Here is a 19,259-nt window from a genome sequence, read left to right as displayed (position 1 = left end):
CTGCGTTTACCGGGCTTCATGGCTCTACGGCTTGTGGTTTATGACTCTGTTAAATTCGTCTACAGATGTCGTTGCTTATGTTGATGTTTGGTCGTCGGACAAAAATGCAAACTATTCCAAACCCTTTGTTCAGCAGCTGCAGGATATGGGAGCGCAGGTGAGACCGCAAGGCAAATTAACATATTTGTACTTTATTTACAGGAGTTATGTACACATTGGCAAAGAACATTTATGTTTGAAACTTTAAAAAAACTAAAACCGTTTTAGTCTTTACGTTCATTAGCTTGTGTTTTTGGTAAATATGTATCTGTTGCAAACTCTTAAATACAATTTCTCTGGCAGGTATCAAAAACATTCACTAAACAAGTCACACATGTCGTCTACTTCAATGGTCATCCGGCGACATGGAGGAAAGCCAAGGCGAGTCATGTGAGGCTTGTCTCCGCGCTCTGGGTCGGCAGGTGAGAATAACCCAACTGCAACACCTTTATGACGCTATTCTTGTGTTGCTCTGGAGTTTTACGAGGACATTCTCAGTCATTCTTAGTCATCTTTTGGTGAATTACTGTCCAGATGTTACGATGATGGTGTTCATGTCGACGAGGAGCTCTATCCAGCCTTGGATGAAACTAATCCTGTCTTAAAGAACAAGAAAGTGAGTATATAATAATATTATATATAATATTCATGCAGGGGGTCACAGTTTAAGGTGTCCCTGTAAATTAGTGTTGTCAATAAAACCTTAGATTTTAACGATATTGGGCCACTTAAATACAAAAGCCAGGCCATGAAAGTGAATATTTTTTTCCATTAAATTAAATTAAATTAAATGAACTGAATATTACAGCAATATTAGCATCTATATAAAATGATGTATAGTATGCGTCAGAGTTTTAAAGTATGCTTTATTTGTTGTAGCATCGATGTATGCAGCCGAAAGATCCTCCAATGAGGACGCCTGAAAACGACAAACGCATGAGGAAAAAATTAGACAAGTTGATGAAAGACTTGGCACCAAAAGAGTCTCTTGGTAAGAGATAATTACTCCTTATGGAACCTTTTAATCCTAAGAAACATAGGTTGTTATTTCTCTATTATTTAAATCCACAGATACGTATGTGTCACCCATCTTTATTGATGAAGAGAATGGAATAATCTACAGTCCCGCGTTGAAAAGATCGGATTACATGGCACGGCGTTTGAAAGACATGAAAGAGAAACACCAACGACTCTCGCCCACAGGTCGGCTCAGCAAATGGAACGACAATCTGTTGCACATATTTCAGTCTCTAAGAAACAGCAGAAATACATTTATATGTATGTTACTGTCTTTCAGCTTCACAGACGGTTGAATCCTGCTCAGGAACTGGGATTAAAACTTCCCTTGGGAGCACACCAACTGTCCTCAGATTAACATGTAAGAATATCTGGAGTGTTTCTTTTTTTTTTTACTGGTAGACCTTGAAAGTGAAGCAGCAAGATTAACCCAGATGAACTCTTGTGTTGAATTCCGTCATAGCACCTGTACTTGGACTTGTGCTTTTGGTCGGGTTGTTTGAATGACCAGGTCAATGTTTGACAGCAGTAAAAACACTGTTGCAGCAATAGTTATCAGTAAACTGAAACAGGGCGCCATGGTTACCCCATTGGAGTTTTCTGACAACTTCTTAAATATTACATTAGATTCATTGAAGATTTTATTTTTCAGAGCCACTTAGATTAAGTACATTGAAAACATTAATTCATATTTGATGCAAATCAGCCAAGATTGTGGGTTTACTTCTTTTATCAAATATATGAAATCCGGTTCAGTGGTTTTAAATATTTACGGTAGTTTAAGGTTCTTGTGTGATGGGAGAAGCAATCCTTTTGACTGCCATGTTTGGTGTTGCTCAGGATGTGATTTTTATTGGTGTCTTGACTCTCATTGGTATCCATGGTAGCGTCTCAGGGTTTGTTTGGTCTCTTCAACATGCTGTATGAGAAGTAGCTACTTCAGTAGCTTCGTCATACGCTGTGAACTGCTTTCAGCTTTTTGTGGTTTATTGTTTCAAATGATTGAGAATTGTTTGCGAAAATCCAACATAACTCACTGGCAAATGGAAACAATGCACATAAATAAGATTATTATTTTTGTCTTAATATAGATGACCAGTCAGACGAGGACTCCAATACTTCTCTTGCTGAACCTGTCTACTCACCCGATAAGGAAGAGAACCGACAACAACCTGATTTCACTGAGCATGGTCAGGTTGGACAATGCAACGGGAAGGCCTCAGAGAAGCACCGAAGCTGTAACGCATCGAAACGCCGTTTAAGTCCTTTGAAATGCCCCGACTTCACCGACGGAGAGGATGAAACAGGGAATACGCCGAAAAAGGCAAGGAGGAAGTCGATAAAAAGACGGCCATCAGAGAAACACAAATCCAAGGGCGTAATCGAGAGCCCTTGCCATAGTTCTGACAGCAGCAAGAAGGTTACTAAAGAAAAGGGCCGATCAGTTAGAAAATCCTCTCGTCCATCAACTGACCAAACCGAAGAGGGAAAGCAAATAATGAATGCAGCCAAGTCCTTAAAAGAGACGAAGACTCATGTTTCCCCTGCTGCTGTGAATTCTTGTCATTTCTTGTCCCCACTTAAGTCAGGCAAGGCTGCATTTAAACAGTCTAAACAAACTTCCACTCCATCGCGGAAAATGGAAGCGAAAACACAGAGACCAGCTCGACTGTCGCTTTCTGCCTTGGTACGACCTTTCACTCTATCGAGTGACTCTAAAAAGGTTGTCCCGGTTTCCGCTGATGGGGGGGACGATGACGTATTTGAAGACTACTTCTCCCCAGCTAACTGCCCACATAAAGCAAAAATAAATGTTTTGCCTGATCTACCTGTGGAAAGAGACATTCATATTCCTTTTGAGTTGCACTCTGTGCCAAAAAAGAGAAAACAAAGAAGTGAAAGCGCTGGATCTGAAACGAACTGTGAAAAGAAGGAGAAGAAAGTGGGCAAAAGCCACGAGGAGCAGTGTGATCAACGTCAACGTCAGCCACGGCAGGATGCTGAAACATCTCTGGATAGTCCAGCTTCTGATGACACGTTTGTGCCTGCACGGCGGAGACAGAGCACCTTGCCATTTATCGGTACCAAAATGAGTACAAGTGTTGAAAGAAAACGGAGACGAGCACAACCAACAAAGTTAACCGAGGATAACGCCGTATCGGAGCGGCAGGAAGACTCTGTCCGTGTCCTTTCTCAGGCCTTGGAAGGTGAGTAATGAGCCTGTTGATTAACTACTGGACTTTCAGCTTGTCCCATGAGGGGTCGCCACAGCAAATCGACCTTCTCCACTTCACCCTGTCCTTTACATCGTCCTCCCCAACACCAGCCACTCTCATGTCCTCCCTCACTGCGTCCATGTATCTTCTCCTGGGTCGACCTCTAGCCCTGTTCCCTGGCAGTTCCATCCTCAGCATCCTTCTACCGATATAGTCCCTGTCTCTCCTCTGGACATGTCCAAACCATCCAAGTCTGTCCTCTGACCTTGTCTCCAAAATGTCTAACCTTCACTGTCCCTCTTATTGTCTTATTTCTAATCCTGTCCAACCTGGTCACTCCCAAGGAGAACCTCAGCATCTTCATCTCCGCCACTTCTAGCTCCGCCTCCTGTCTTTTCCTCAGAGAAAATTTGAGTCCCAGATACACGCGTGTGATTATAAGACACAGAGACTGAGATGTTTTCCTGGATGTATTTGTTAACTACACCCTGACCAGAATAAGTAGTTCTGAAGCTGGGCAGTTTACTTTTATTTATTTTTAAAACGTTGTAACTGCTATACAATGCTTCTCTACGCTTTATTTAAGAACATTACTGGTGGAATTTATTTTATTATACTGAGATTAGTTTATATGTGAGACGTGAGAACAACTGAGCATTCGTTCTGCTAGTTTGGAACGTATACTGTTATAAATGCGCACACAAGCAGCACCTGCTGTGTGATCACCAAAGGAAACCCTCCTACCCAAGTTTATCACAGTCTTATTCTCAAATGTAGAGGGAGGAAATGAGGCTGCAGCTGTTTTCAGAGAGATCCGCTCTGATGGCGAAGAAAATCAAGACAGCTTGAGTCCTCGGAAGATGGCTGATATGACAAAGGTGAGATGGTTTTAAAGAAAATCTTCCTAAAATGCATATTGGTTTTGTATTTTTTATTATTGTAATGGAAAAAAGTGGGACTGTGGAAGCAAGACGTACAAAGAGTCCTTTTTGCTGATTTATTTAATCTCCTTCAGTGTATATAGACGAGTTAAACTGACTTTCAGGCCACATTTTTGACACTTTCTCCTTATTCTACTTTAATGCTCAGAAACAAACGCAAAAATCTTTTTTTAACTGTTTTTTTTTTACGATAAATAATAGTTCATGTAAATTAATCTTCTCAAACTGTTGGAGCTGTACAATATTACAATAATCCTGTGACATCCGTTGCTTTCTGCAGTATAGGAAGTTTAGGAAGTGAACCTAACACGAATAGTGTGTGTGTGTGTGTGCGCGCCATTTCCTCCATAAGGTCATACACTTCCGCCTCTGTAGGCATTTGACGCATATAGTCGAGATGTTCTGTCTAGTCCTGAGGGCTTCCTGTGTTTTCCCCGCTGTGATGGTAGCTTACGACTTCCTTGCTTGTAATATGCACCTGTGCTCTGTTTTCGTTATGCTGATAACCTCAACAAGCTGGAGCTGAAACAAACCAAACATGCCCCCCCCCCCCCCCAGGGATGTGTTATGATTTGAATTTATAGTAGCGTCATCACAGAGGTGCTGAAGTTGTTCTTTTAGGTTCTGTGAGGATCATGATAATAGATGAATGTCCAAACATGCGGCAGCATTGATAAACACAGTCATCCGGCACAAGTACACGGAGGTCAGACACCTGCATGGCCTGTGAAGCATGCAGAATCCAGACCGTAAATATTATGTATTCAGTGCAGATGTGCTGCTGCTCTAATGCCACCAAATTACATATATTGAATGCAAACAACAAAATTCTTTAGGCTAATTTTTAAATCACATTCAGCAAATTTCAGATGCGCAATACAGTAATGGTAATGTATTACAATAACAGTGAAATGAGGCACAGACATCTTTATTTCAAATCAGGAAGTCTTTGTGCCTCTGTAGTCCAAAAGAGACTGTTCCTATTTTTACTAATACTCCTGTATAAATCTGGTATTTTTTCCATCATTGTTCATTTAATGTTCATGGGACCCGACAGTGGATGTTCTTTTGATGCCCTTTGCAGCTACGGTAATGTAGTACTCACATAGCTGTTATTTGTAACTGTCTCAGAGGCCCAGGATGGCCTTCTGAATTTCATTTTTGAATAGTGTCATTTTGCAGTAAGTGCAGAATGGCAGCCAGTAAGGAGGTAAAGTCATTCAGTGAAGAATTTCCTTCATTTGTGCTCAGAGGCTGTGGTGCCACTCGTGCCGGCTTTCTTCTGTTGCTTTTAGAACATGCCCCCTGTGCATGATAAGTCTAATTCCCCTTCAGCTTAGCCCCCTTTCTGGCCTCGTTTTGGCAGTCCTACAGTGTTAGCGCTAACAAAACTTCTGTCCGGACAGCCAAAGATTACGGGTTATGTGACGACGCTAACAAAATGGCCTCCCAACTTGCCTGCCTGTTGTGAGCCGGGCTGGTGGACTCTTTGACACCACTTTAATTCTTTGTGCTTCATCTCCTGTCTTCGGTTGTGGACCAGATATCAGTGTGGCAGCGCATTTGCCTGGTGGTCCTTGTTTGTAACCTTGATTTCCTCTTTGGCTTCGTTGCATCTTCCTCTGCTGTATCAATCACCAAAACAGCTTTGAGACATTATCAAGTTAACTTTATTATATTGAGTATATCAGGGGTCCCCACCCGGGCTGAAGTGTGTTTTCTCTCTCTTTCTTCATGTACGTAATATTAACTGAACTGTGACATTTTTAAATCTGCATCTGTTTCTCTGTATTTCAGACTGTGAAGACATTGGTCATGACGAGCATGCCCACTGAGTATGTACCTCAAGTATTTTAAACCGTTTTTATCATGAATTTTACCATGGATTTATTTTAACACATCCTTGTTTTAGTGTTAAAAATGTGGTATTTCACCTCCTGTAGAAAGCAGCATATTGCAGATCAGGTTGTGAAAGCTCTGGGACGTTTTTCAATTGTTGACCGAGTTTCTGAGAGCACAACTCATGTTGTGTCTGGAGGTGAAAGGCGGACTCTCAATATCCTGTTGGGCATAGCTCGAGGATGCTGGATCCTCTCTTTTGAATGGGTATGTAGATTGACATTGTATAAAATGCCATTTATATGATGATTAAGTGTTTTGCTATATTTTAATTCTATTTATCCCGAGTAGATTCTCTGGTGTTTGGAGCAAAGGCAATGGGTTGCAGAAGAACCATACGAACTTTCAGACCAGTTTCCTGCAGCGCAGGTGAGTGCTGCACGAGTTCAGTAGTACCAGACGCAAACATTTTAGCGACATCCCCCCTTTTGACCTTGAAAACTAATAAGCACTCGTAAAACCAAAGCTGAGGAAGTTGGACGGAAACGTGCTCAATTTTATTGCGAGTCATCCATTTTCTGGCCGCTGTTTTTTTTCTGACGCATCCTGTGTGAATGTTGCCTCTTCCTGAACTCGAATCTCTGTCACTTCCTGGCGCTGCCAGGGAAGAAATACCGTCTTGCTGCAGATGAGTGTCGTCTCATTTGGACTCATTAGGCCTTTCGCCATGGCAAATTATTGTTATGTCCTCATAGCAGTTTATTGTCCTTTTACTCCTATGGACTCATTCAGCATTTAGTACCGTACCATACATCCCTCTTTATTAATCTCTCGTACTCGGCACCACATGACAATTTTTTATATGTATTCAATCCACCGACTACCAAAAAACTTTCTCAACTAGTCATTTTATTGCAAAACATATGCAAATAGCTAAATATGTTGGATATTTTAGCGATACATAACCCCCTGACTATTTGTGAAATGAAAATGATCATTTAGGCATTAAGCAGTAACTTTTCCAGAATACTTAACAATCACTTTGAACCAGTTCATCTGCATGTTGTGCCATCAGCACTCAAGCTGCTGTTGTGTCAAAACACAGCTAAAGTGGTATCTAAATAATCATTCAAGAAATTAGATTCACGGATTTCACGTTTTATTCTGGCTCATGGGAAGGAAAGTGATGGGAATGAGCTGCTTGGCGGAGGTTTGCGCTAGTTGGTAGAGACCCCTTCTCTGATTTCTGTGAATGTATTGTTATTTATTAGCATGTTCTCTTCCCCTGAAACTGTGAAAACCACTGATAATGGTTACAGCAGGTTAGCCTACACCCAGATGCAGCAGCTGGTGACGTGATCCTAAAAGCAGATGACAACAGTTCCAATTCATTCAATAAATTATATTTATCATTATTATATATGTATATATATTTTATATCTGCCATCCCTAATTCTTTTCAGTATATACAGTCATTTTGACAACCCATTTGATGCATATATGTACAAACATAAAAATGCACAACGTCTGACTTTCAAAGGTATGTAAATATAGTTTCAAATGCTTTGACTCCCTTGAAGATTTCTATATTTGGTTTTTTTGTTTGTTGTCACTTGTCAAGAAGACTTAGCTTCCCAGATTATTTATTTTGAGAGCGACCACTCAAAGTGACCCCGAGTAGTCTGCAGGTCTGATCATCATTGCTGTGGACTTCAGTGAGTACCCCGAGCCTTTCCAGTAGTACCATTTGATTCCATTGAAGCGATTGGAGTTTTGGCCATGAGGATAATACATCCCATTTAAATTTGATGGACCACAGGCATCAAACCACCAACCTGGAAAATGAAAGCAATAATAGTTAGATGAAATGTTATTGTTGCACTGTACTGTGAGGAATCTTTGTGTTTGTTAAAACTACGGTAAATCATCGGATCTATTTCTGACAGGCTTGTGATTTGCTGGTGGACTAGAGAATTTCCGGTACTTAATTGACTTTACAACACGCTTAATAGGTTTATATCACATATATTCACTGCATGTGTGTATTTGTGATCGTAGTCCTCCTTTTTCTCTTAGCCCCATTGATGCCACTTAGTCATGATTGTGTTTCATGTGCTAATGTATCCCGTGTGTGAGACCCCTCATGGGAAAAAGGGATAGGGTTATGGTTTTTAGGCTTTCGTGCTCACTTGGCAGACCCCAGCGCAGAGGAGACAAAACTCCTGGCAGCAGAGTCACTTTCAAGGGAATGGAGGAGGGACCCTTAAGCTACAAGAGGAGAGAGGGAACAGCTCTGTTCCCAGGCTATTAATGTCAGCCATTGTAAAGGCTGAATTCCCCAATGAGTTGATCAGTGATAAATTCTAAGCTAATTGTGCTCTTTGACCTGACTACAAAAGTGAGGGAGTGCTTAAAATGCCCTTGAAGATTTTTGGGGTAAGTGCCAAGATTTGGGTGACAAGTGTCATCACAAATTGGCAACAATAAATATGTTTTCCTGAAAAGCAGAATGGTTGTTATTGAATTATTTTTGGGAGAATTTTTAAAAAATTTTCTTACCCCCTGTTGTCAGTTGTGAGCACTTGCAAACACATTTGTCATTGTCTGCATCCTTCGTACTGAAATCACTTACTGGCTGCCCAATGCTGCTTGTTTTGCCTGCTGTTCCACTGAAACCTTTAAGGTATATCCTGTAGAATGGAAAAGGAAAACTGAAGAAAGAGGAAGTCCGTACCTGCTCTTCCTCAAAAGGCATTTATTTATGCAGTTACAGGGGTTTAGGGTTTGGCATAAGGATTAAAGTGTGACGTATTTGCATGACACTTTCTTTGTTTTTTCAATTCAATTCTATTGGTGCAATTTCTTTTTGGGAGTTATTTGAAGCTACCGGTACTCAGCCAAGTAACTCAACAACAAATTGATCATTGCCAAGTAAGCTCAAGGCTCAATAGAGCCTTATTAAATTGGAGTACAGGTATTTCAAAGTCTGTTTGTAAAATAAGGAAATAAGGAGATAAGGAAATGTCCTTATCTCTCTATTAGCATAGCTTTGTAAAGTAAATACTTTTAAGGGTTGTTTTCCTCCCTAGAGTTGCAGATTCAGTGTTACAAATTCAAGAAGTATCGCCTATTTTCCGAACCCGGTCCAATTTTATTATGGTTTCTTTGGCATGATGCCAGTAAATCTGCACCAGGAAATAAACACTCTTGCAGTAAAGCAACTCCATCCAGAGGGATCAGTATAGAGTCTTTTGCTTGCAGGTTTTTGAGTACGAGTGATTTTTCTTCATTTATTTAGTTTATTTAGTTTTACTTGTCTCTTGCTCTGTAAGAGAGACACATTATTTGCGAATGGGCTTCAGCAACATGAGCACTATAACATTTTGGTAAAATTAAAAAATGTGGAGTAATTGCCACCGATCATCTGGCAGGTTTAATTTCCTCAGTGCTGTCAGTACAATTTACCTGTAATTCTGTGCTTCGCTGTCCAGAGAAAACTGGTCATATTGCGAGAATCCAGAGTTTCCTTCCCAGTCACTTAGCTGGATCCTTAGTTTGTAGGACTGCTGACTTGTGAGCCTGGACACAAATTCATTTCCTAGCCAGAATTCACCTGACGGTTCCCCGAAACCCTGAAAAGACAGTTGATATAATTTAATTCCACTGGAACACCGTAGTTTTTCCCATTAACAAAACAGCAAAAAGTTCAATAAGAACTTCTTCTTGACAGCTAGTACCTTTTTGTACTCTTGCCACGTACGATGAAAGTCAATACTACCGTCAAAGCGTTTTTGTAGGACCGTCCATCCACCGCCATCTGTCTCCATGTCACAGAGAGCCTTCAATCGCAAAGGAGAAATAGTTACCCTAATTAATATTTCAAAATGAATCCTTTTCAGAAATGTTGTGTTCATTTATAATTTGACAATAGAGTTTTATTTGAATTGGGGTAAAACAAATGTCAGGTTTTGGGGAAAGAACACAGAACTGAAGTCCAAAATTCCCTGAAAAGTATCTATGGAAAATCACAGTTGCAGCTCAAGAATGCCCGTCATTAAGTAGGTCTGACCAAATGTTAATTTAACTGACCTGCCTTCAAACACAGGACTGTTTACTGAGCTTTGTGCGTTCATGGCTCAGTCAGTGCATGCCTCTGCGCATACAGTATGCATCTGCACTCGACTGGCTCTACTACCAACGCATGAATGTACGTCCTATGCTTATTTATTATTTCTGTATTAGTTCTTGTGAACTCGGTAACCAGTCTGGATTAATTAAACAGGTGAACTATACCTTAACCTCCATTGTAGTGTTGGGAATCGTGAGAGTGTAGACTCCACTTTGGGTATTTCCTGACTTGAAAATGGCAGCGCAGTCCACAAATGTGGTAGGAGTGTCCTGCATCATGGTAGGTTTGCTCTCTGCAGAAGATAGCATTCTTATTAATGTGATGCTACACAATTGCAGTACAGGATTGTTCTGTGCTGCTTTGATAAGTTCACGTCGTCTGAAACAAAGGGGGTAGGTTTTGTTTTGTGCTTTCCAAACACAGATTTAAATGAAACCTGAGTTGTGGTGGAGCCGTTTCATTGGATTAGTTCATGCATGTCTCATCTGTCACTGATGACTCTACTACAAGGTAAAGACGATACGATGACCTGATTTTTTGACCTACCTCCAGCTGAGCCAACAGAGATGCTGTGAATGAGGTTGTTCATAGTGTCAAGTAACTCCTGCTGCTGATGCTGCAGTGCAGTGTTGTTAGAGGAGACTTTGAGGAACTGCTGCTCCAACTCGCCTATGATGGCCGTCTGTCTCAGAATCAGAGTCTGAAGCTGCTCCTTTTCATCTCGAAGGACCTTCAACTCAATCTGTCGCTGCTCCTGCATACCCTCCACCTTTTTCTCCAGAATGCTGAGGAAAAGCAGGAAACTGCTTGAGCAGTGAGCTTTGTCTTTGTCCCCTGGATGCCCTGAAAATATCCAGCATCCATCATTTGCCCCGTGACTTGGTGCACTCACCTGTTTTTGTCATTCAGCTTGTTGATCTCATTCGTTTGGACAATTAGTTGTTTTTCCAACTTGTTGGTCGTCAGAGAATTTTCAAGAAGTCTTCGCTCAAGTCGAGTTGTGTGATGAATTACCTGAAAAAAGGACGGTGTGGTCAGACTGTGGCCCTTGGAATTATTCTTTCATTTTAATGTTTAATGTAGTATTCGAGTAACAACATATCTTTCATTGAGTTTGTACTACGAGACGCTTGGCAAACAATCAGCGGACATGTCCATTCAAATTCTAAAGGACATAATAGTCTTATAGAAAATGTGTCTGGCCAACAGGGAATTTATCACAGCATTTCAGATATTCTGGATCAAGTGCAGCTGAAGCTCAGTTTGCAAAATTTGCAGAGTGGGCAAACATTCCATTTGCAAAATGGAAAAACACGGCAGAAAAGAACAAGCAAATTCCCACCGCAGCAGACGCACCTGAACAAAGGGAAGCATTGCAAGTCCACCTAATTTCACAGACAGATGTATTGAACTAAACACTGGGGTTGAGGACCTCGCCTCTAATATCCCATTTTGGAGGAACTGAACTCAGCAAAAAGCAGGTTGTTTGCATGGATCCATGTGTCTCCACTGCAGCTGTTGACGACTTTGGACAGACGGATGTGTGATTGTGACAAACCGAAAGACCCTTTCTGTGGGAATATGAGAAGTGCTAATAACAGGAAATGCTGTACAGTTGGCTCACATAAGGTCACTGATGTGTAGCCACAATAATAAACTGACTCATTCATGCCTGTTTTTCCCCTCAGTTATTTTTTTTTTTTTTTGCAATCTGAGATAACATTATTTAATGAAACGTATTGAAGAAAACATGTTAATGCATTCATGTCTTTGAGAAAACATTTTCATGAACATGTTTTTCTGTTACAGAATATGAACTGTTTTTGCAGTGTGCTTTCGAATAACATGCTTGTGTGTGTTTTAGCGTATTGTCCTTCCCCACGTTTGAATAGCGGCGCAGCCTCACCTGCGCCTCGACGTTGGTCAGCTTCCTTGTTTGCTCTGCTGTTTGACTCAGTAGGTTTGTTCCAATTTCAATCATGGTGGCTGTGTGGTTGTGGACAGCAGTCTGTTGGATTTGGACAATGTCCTGCTTCATGCTGTCCTGAATGTAGTTCTCTAGCTGCAGCACAGAACAGAGACATTGATTAGTATCAACAACCAGTAGATTTATTGTGCACACTGCTATGTTTTCATATGATAGGTCACAGATTGAAAACCTGCTGCTCTGGTTTCTTGCTGTTTCTGCGAACCTCGTTTAGTTATGCGTGTTTGGTAGGTTTTATTGCTACTTTTCATAGTTCAGATTTACTCCGTTGGATCAGGAAGTCAAACCATGTTCCATCCATCCATCCATCTTCAAACCGCTTATCCCTGGGCTGGGTCGCGGGGGCAGCAGCCTAAGCAGGGAAGCCCAGACTTCTCTCCCCCCCGGCCGCTTCTTCCAGCTCTTCCGGGTGGATCCCGAGGCGTTCTCAGGCCAGTCGAGAGACATTGTTCATCCAGCGTGTCCTGGGTCTTCTACACGGTCTCCTCCAGGTTGGACGGCCGCTTCACATGCATATCTGTGAACCGATCCAGTGAGAGCTGGAGCCAACAGGATCCCGTCATCTGCAAAAAGCAGCGACCCAATCCTGAGGTCATCAAACCGGACTCACCTGCACCTAGAAATTCTGTCCATGAAAGTTATGAACAGAATCTGTGACAAAGGGCAGCCCTGGCGAATCCAACCCTTGCTGCCGGCAATGCGGACCAAGTTCTGGCTCGTATAGGGAACAGATGGCCCGTATCAGACGATCAATCCATGTTGTTGTTGTCATTATGGGATGTGTAGTCATACTTGATCAAGAAAAGCAGATACTGAGGAAAAATAAAAACCTCTCTCCGAAACCTTCGGTATCTTTCATTGTTGGCTTGTTTTACACCCCAACCTTTAGACTTTTTTGTAATCGTTAACTGTCTTCTGCTCTATAAGGTGTATTCCTCAGTTTGAAAAATATTGAGTGAGGTCATGTTTGCTCCGTCTGTAAGGGGTAAGTGCATGAGAATATGCCCTTAACAACCTATTTGCACGTAGATTGATGGCGCTAATGTCAGAGTGTTGTGATGGAGCGCTGTTTTATTATTTTAAGAGCTATTGGGATTTACATGACCAGAATTGTCCCATAGCAAAGCACTTTCCAAATCAGCCATTTCGGAGTGAAAATCATGTCTGATCAATGACGTGTCCTGTGGAAAGTAGCGGTTTGTTATTTCTCAATGCAGCATTAAAATAACATTTATCGATGATCCATAGGAATAGTGTAGCTTCTCTCTGGCTGCGAAAAGGTTCATGTTTCATCTTTACGCAGTTAGTTCTTTTCCACCTTGCGGTATTGTCAGATTTAGGCCGCGACCAATCATTAAGTTATTTCCTGCACGGTGTTCCTGAGTGGCAATCAGGTCATAGGACTCGTAAACAGGATGGAAGTGTTGAGTGAGGAGTTACATCCTTCATGACAGCATGACACACGTGTGTGTGTGTGTGTGTGTGTGTGGAACTGGAAGCAAGTGTCAGTCATTTTGCGTCGTAAATGTTTATATTTACCCATTAGCAATGCAACAGTTACTGTTATTATCATTTATTTATTTTTAGCAATTCCAAGCATCAGGAGCAATTAGTGCAGATTTTGTTTGACTTCCGTTTATGGCGGTCGTGGACACACGCAGCGAGGTCTGGTTGTTGGACGGTTGTCATGAATTGTTGACAGGATGTCCTATTGGCAGAGAGCAAATCTAATCGGTTGTTTGCTGCCTTTGCTTCAAAGGTGTCCACTCGCAACAAATGGCTTTGCTCAGCTGCCATTAGATCTATGGTGCTGCGTAAATAAGAGTTTTAAAAAGCAAGTGACTCCTGTTGGATTTTAAACAGTAAATCACAGCTTATGGAAGTCTGCAGTGTGCGAGCTTGAAAACAATATGCAGGAAATTATTCAAATTTAAGACCGTGGGGCGCTGAAATCTTTTTTTTTTTGTGTGTGTCTTCCCATTAAAAGTAGAATTTCATGATTTGGATATTCCGCGTCATTATTATTAAAGCTTAGATTTGCTACAGTGGATGACTTGTTGACCAGATTTAACAGAATCGAATACTTCCACTGTTTAAAAAAGAATGCAGACCGATAGTTATAGTAATGATAATCTGTGTTGCTATAATGGATGTTGTAAAAGTATTTATTTTCTTCTATGCCAATGGGCCTCGGGTTGCACAACAGAAGAAGGTCCTGGAATACGTAACCCGTCATTATGTGCTGTTGGACTTTGGCATTTCTTCATTTGCGACTGGTCTGTGATTCTTGAGACGCTGTCGGTACTGTTGTCTGTGAGCGTCATTACTGAGTTAGTGTCTGGATTAACATCAAAGTGGAGACCCCCGCCAACCTCTCCTGTGGACCACAGCTTGTTTTATGCAGAGAGATCAAATTGTGTGATCAAGCTGTGTGTCCTCGTGTCTCCACTTTCTTGTGTAGCTGAGTAGAGGAGAAGAAAGGAGAGAATTTGCTGCTCGAGGTAATCGCTCCACAACCTGAAATAGCAGTGTGGAAACCTTTGAGCGGGACACCTGCTCCGAGGTCTTCGTCTACAGACTTGTGTATTTTCGCACTTAACGAACTTGTCTCAGACACTGGGCACATTCTCTGTTTGTTCCACGTTTTTCGTCGTTGCTGCGCTGATTATTTTGTGGTATTGAAGATTAACACACTGCCTGGATTTAACTACGCAAATATGTACACGCCTTCTATTGGATAATTTACTTCATTTCAGCAAAAGAATGAGGTCAGCTGGACTACCTGAAGATACCGAATGACCAGGTTATTCCATCAATGTATTTTGGTCTTCCCTGATGCATGGGGCATATTCCAAGATGACAATACTAGGATTCATCAGGCTCAAATTGAGAGTGGTTCAATGAGCATGAGACATCATATCTACTATATATATTTAATGAAAAATATTTGCAGTTTCATTTTTTTCTGGCACTTTCAATAAGAGAGAATGAATCGGTGCCGTTTTCAGAATTTTAATGTAGTAATTTTCTTTTTGGGAAGACCTTTGAACAAACAGCATTTGGCTTATTATGAGACTGAATAAGATGTCGATCATGGAGAGAAAAAATCAGCAGCTATCCTGAAGCATTCTGGTTAGTACAATTGTAAAATCTTCTGCATGGAAATTATTTTGATAATTCTTCTACAGTGTTAGTAAAACCTCTGGTGATGTCAGCAGTTTGTTGAAAATCATCCTCATGTTCCATACAGGATGTCTAGTTTTCTTTAAAACTGCTACCTTTCGCGTGTGTGTAACTTAAATCTTAAATCACTATGATAAACCACATTTTCTGGTTTTGCTGGGATGACATGTGACCCAACTTTACCTTTAGCAGCCACTGTGTGTTGTTCTCCATGGTTATCTCCAGTTGCTCCAGCCTCTGAGCCGACTCCTCACCGTCCATGGCTCCATCCTTTTGAACGGGATCGTTGGAGTTGCTGCTCTGTGTTTGGCAGTTTTCCTGCTCAGGCAGCAGAAAAGTGTAGCTGCATGGCCCGTTTTGGATCTGATACTCTTTCTTACCCACAGCACTATATCCTGTCCCCAGACCAAGAAAGAAGCTTAAAACAAATAAATCCACATTCAGCATCGTCACGGTGGAACCTCACGTTGAAATATAGTTATTACAATTGAAACCTCTTGGATTTGTCCTTAATCTTCTCTCAATGCTTAGATGTTTCCCCCCCAATAGCATCCAAGTGTATACAGTCCTCTGAAGTTTTTCCACATCCCTTATATTACCTCTCAGCAGTAGAAGAAGAAAAAGCCATCAGCGACTAGAGGTCGTGTGTCATTCTCTTAGATTGCAGGTGCCAGAATGCTTGTGCGCGCCTCTTGTCAAGCCCCCTACCCTGTATTTGAGCTGCCTCTGTCCCCACTGAGCAGTTTAAACCACTCCCCTCCCCTCAGAGTGACCCGTCTCTGTGAAGAGCAATGAAGAGGAGATTCCTTTCAGTGCACACTCACTAAATGGACGCGTATGAGCAGTTGCACACAATTATACACACCTTCCACTATATCCTATACAAATCCCCACATGTTTTATTCTCCTCTCGCCTAACACCTACTCAGGATGCAGCTGTCTACCTTCAGCACACGTGCTGGTAGTAGCAGTGTCCATTCCATTCATTGAAGAATGCTTCCTGGCTCATGGACAGACCGTTAGTCCAAACACACTAGCGTCTTGTAATGAGAGATTCGAAGGAGAGAGGAGTCTTTGCTTGAATGACTGTTTCATCTCTTACTCTCATATTTTGTTCTTGCAAAACCTCAACTGAAGGTTTTTCCTACTCTTTCTATTCTATTCTTCTTTATTTTCATCTTGACATGCACAAATATGATTTATTTACCAAGTTCATCATGTTGCAAAAATAATCCCAAATTCCCACAGTTTTCTTTGGGTCTCAGACCATGAAGTATGTTATTGGCACAAACTAAAGTTGCCACTTTATGACCTCTGACCAGAAAGATTCCTTGCTCTTTTATTTGCATGTGATTCAAGGGTAGATTTATGCCTTTTCAGACAGCATGCACTTTACATATTTTTGTCTTCATAAGTAAAATGCCTGTCATATCAGAAAATGTTGGGAAATTGCGGGTTGTTTTGTTTTCTTAAGCAATAAAAAATTATTTTTTAAAGTTAGACTCTTTGTTAGATGGGTGACTTTTTTACAGTAATATTTTTTAAATATGTGAGCAAGTCATGGATGTTTTTTTTTTTAGATCCTTTGGTAATTCTGTTCGTCTCTCCCGAACAGAATGGCTTGGAGACTGAAATCAATGTTGTTGAATTGCTATTTTACGTTGATATAACTGCATTTTAGTACTTACTGCACCTGATTTGATGCTAATCTTTAGCATCAAATTTTTAACAGGAAAGCCTCTCAACTGTGGGATAGAAATACCAAAGCAGAATTGTAGGAAGTAGGGTGATGTAATAGTTACTGTATAAGGGAAATGCAATGTATTTAAGGCACATTACCAAAGAGGAAGGACTTGTCATCATGCCAACAACATTGACTTTTTCAGGTGTTCACGCTGAATCACTGCCTGAGATATAATGTTAACAGTGTTCAAGTTATTGAAGTACAGCAGAGGGGTGGGAAACTGATGCATTTAACTTAGGACTGCGCCACTTTCTATGTTCGAGAATGAGCTGGACAGTTTTCTCATACAATAAATAAACAATGAATTCCATCACAGCAGAATTTTAGCCCTGAATTTATTCTTGCTTGGCATGAGTTGCTACAGAATTGTGCAGGATGTGTCCATCTGTCCTTCCTCTCTGCAGGATAATGTAAATATACAGGCAACATGTGGCTACAAAAATATGGGCTGGGATGTCTGAGTAAGGAGTTGGAATTTTCTTTTTTTATAGGGAAACTGATGATTTTCCAGTAGCAACTTATCATTATAATGAGGGTAGTTGAACTTTAAAACATGTTTTTTGTGGTAATGTGCTACTATTTCAGGTATAGGTCTGCCCTTCTAGAGGTAGTTTAGTTTTATGAAATGATCATCCACCCAGCCAAGAAGTTGCAGCCACCGTTCGGTGCATTTCATCTTGAGTTGAGCCGAGCGTTTGTCAGAGATTTGCTTCCACAGGCAAACCTAACCCATCCTCTAGAGATTTTGATAATTCCATAAATGCAACAGACATGCTTAGGATTTGTCTGTTTCCTTGTCTTTAAAAGCACATATCTAGAATACGATAAGCAAGTGATACATATATTATTCACTCATTCACTTTAAAGAGTACAATGTGAATTAAGTTAGTCTGACCCTGTCTCTGTACCCATAAGCAATACTTATATTAAATTGAACCCTTTGCAAACATTGGGTAAAGACGAAAGCCTTAAAGCTTGTTTACCCCTAACCCCTCGGCTGTAAGACTCATGAACACTTAATAATTCTGAATCGGACTCATGAACATTTTACAACCGGTAACTTGCACTGCTGTGTGATTATACTAGTTTTACTGCTGCTAATACACTGTGGATCTGTGGATCCACTCCTGATGGATGATCCCCGTCTGTTTTGTAACCTTAGTGATTTGGTTTATTTTATTTCTGTTGAAAAGAGAAGCTAAACAAGATCAGCTTCTGTATCAGCCTGTCCTGAATGCATGTCTCTAAATACAGTTACAGTATCTAACTGTCAGTTTCTTTTCTCAGATCTGCCGTCTCCAGAGACACCTGTCCCCCGGCGAGCATCAGCAGGACCTCTTCCAGAACCAGCCTGCCATGTTTGTGTCCCAGCACTCCCAGCCGCCTGCTCAGAGTCTGGTGGAACTGATCCAGTTGTGTGGAGGAACAGTCTGTAAAACTGTGCGGCAGGCGGTGATTTGCATCGGGAAATATACAGGCAGGAGACCAGAGGGAAGCAGGATTCTGTCAGAGCAGTGGGTGCTAGGTAAGGTATTTCCTGGTCTTCTTTGTGTTCTGTCCTAAATTCCACTCTCGTGAACATATCACTGAAGAATTCTCTTTTTGTTGTTGTTTGTTTCAGATAGCATCACACATTTGAAGCAGCTGCCATACGATAACTATGACTTGGATTAAAAAAAAAAAACAAAACAGAAAAACATCACTTGTCAACCATTCAACAACCTGTGAAGTAGAGCTGTGACATTTTGTATGCCAATTATATTTAGTTGTCTTTTTCATTACTTCAACTTATAATCAATATTGTTTTTTAAAAACAAGTTGAGACTGAGCCAGATTATTTTTCATTTCTAACAATGTGATTAAAATTACCCAGTTCAATGCTATAATGGTAATACTATCAGTGTTGTTGTATTTCTTCATTTATAATAAATGCTTGTTTTATTGTGTTTTCTTTTTTGAGATTGATTTCAGTTTTCACCAGGTATTTGCTTTTTAATGGAGATTAAAGTAGGAACTTAACCTTATAGCGCCTTAGGTTTAGTTACCATTGTGCGTCACACAACAAAGATGTATAACTGTGCTTATTTGTACACATGACAAAGCACACACCGTTTAGTGAGGAAGACCATAAAATGCAGTTAAAACATCAATAAAAAGTTGGAAA

At 40.9% G+C, this 19,259-nt stretch overlaps 2 protein-coding genes across 2 annotated transcripts; one reads left to right on the top strand and one right to left on the bottom strand.

Annotated features, from left to right (window-relative positions):
- The first annotated feature begins 130 nt into the window (after positions 1 to 130).
- Positions 131 to 18,921, top strand: LOC137915226 (microcephalin-like). Its single transcript, XM_068758667.1, has 13 exons — positions 131 to 157; positions 343 to 461; positions 574 to 655; positions 919 to 1,030; positions 1,111 to 1,242; positions 1,337 to 1,417; positions 2,148 to 3,078; positions 4,048 to 4,150; positions 6,011 to 6,048; positions 6,157 to 6,319; positions 6,404 to 6,481; positions 18,383 to 18,620; positions 18,717 to 18,921. The coding sequence occupies exons 1-13, from the start codon at positions 146 to 148 to the stop codon at positions 18,767 to 18,769; spliced, it is 2,142 nt and encodes a 713-aa protein (XP_068614768.1). The 5' UTR covers positions 131 to 145; the 3' UTR covers positions 18,770 to 18,921.
- Positions 7,405 to 15,798, bottom strand: LOC137915215 (angiopoietin-2-like). Its single transcript, XM_068758657.1, has 9 exons — positions 15,535 to 15,798; positions 12,088 to 12,243; positions 11,074 to 11,195; positions 10,728 to 10,966; positions 10,346 to 10,473; positions 9,790 to 9,891; positions 9,518 to 9,684; positions 8,612 to 8,742; positions 7,405 to 7,887 (listed from the first exon to the last, which is right to left on the bottom strand). The coding sequence occupies exons 1-9, from the start codon at positions 15,796 to 15,798 to the stop codon at positions 7,715 to 7,717; spliced, it is 1,482 nt and encodes a 493-aa protein (XP_068614758.1). The 3' UTR covers positions 7,405 to 7,714.
- Positions 18,922 to 19,259: the final 338 nt, after the last annotated feature.

This window comes from Brachionichthys hirsutus, unplaced genomic scaffold, assembly GCF_040956055.1.
Source record: "Brachionichthys hirsutus isolate HB-005 unplaced genomic scaffold, CSIRO-AGI_Bhir_v1 contig_794, whole genome shotgun sequence".
In the NCBI taxonomy this organism is placed as follows: Eukaryota; Metazoa; Chordata; class Actinopteri; order Lophiiformes; family Brachionichthyidae; genus Brachionichthys; species Brachionichthys hirsutus.
The sequence above is the reverse complement of the archived record's forward strand: the minus strand, read 5'-3'. Positions and strand labels throughout refer to the sequence as shown.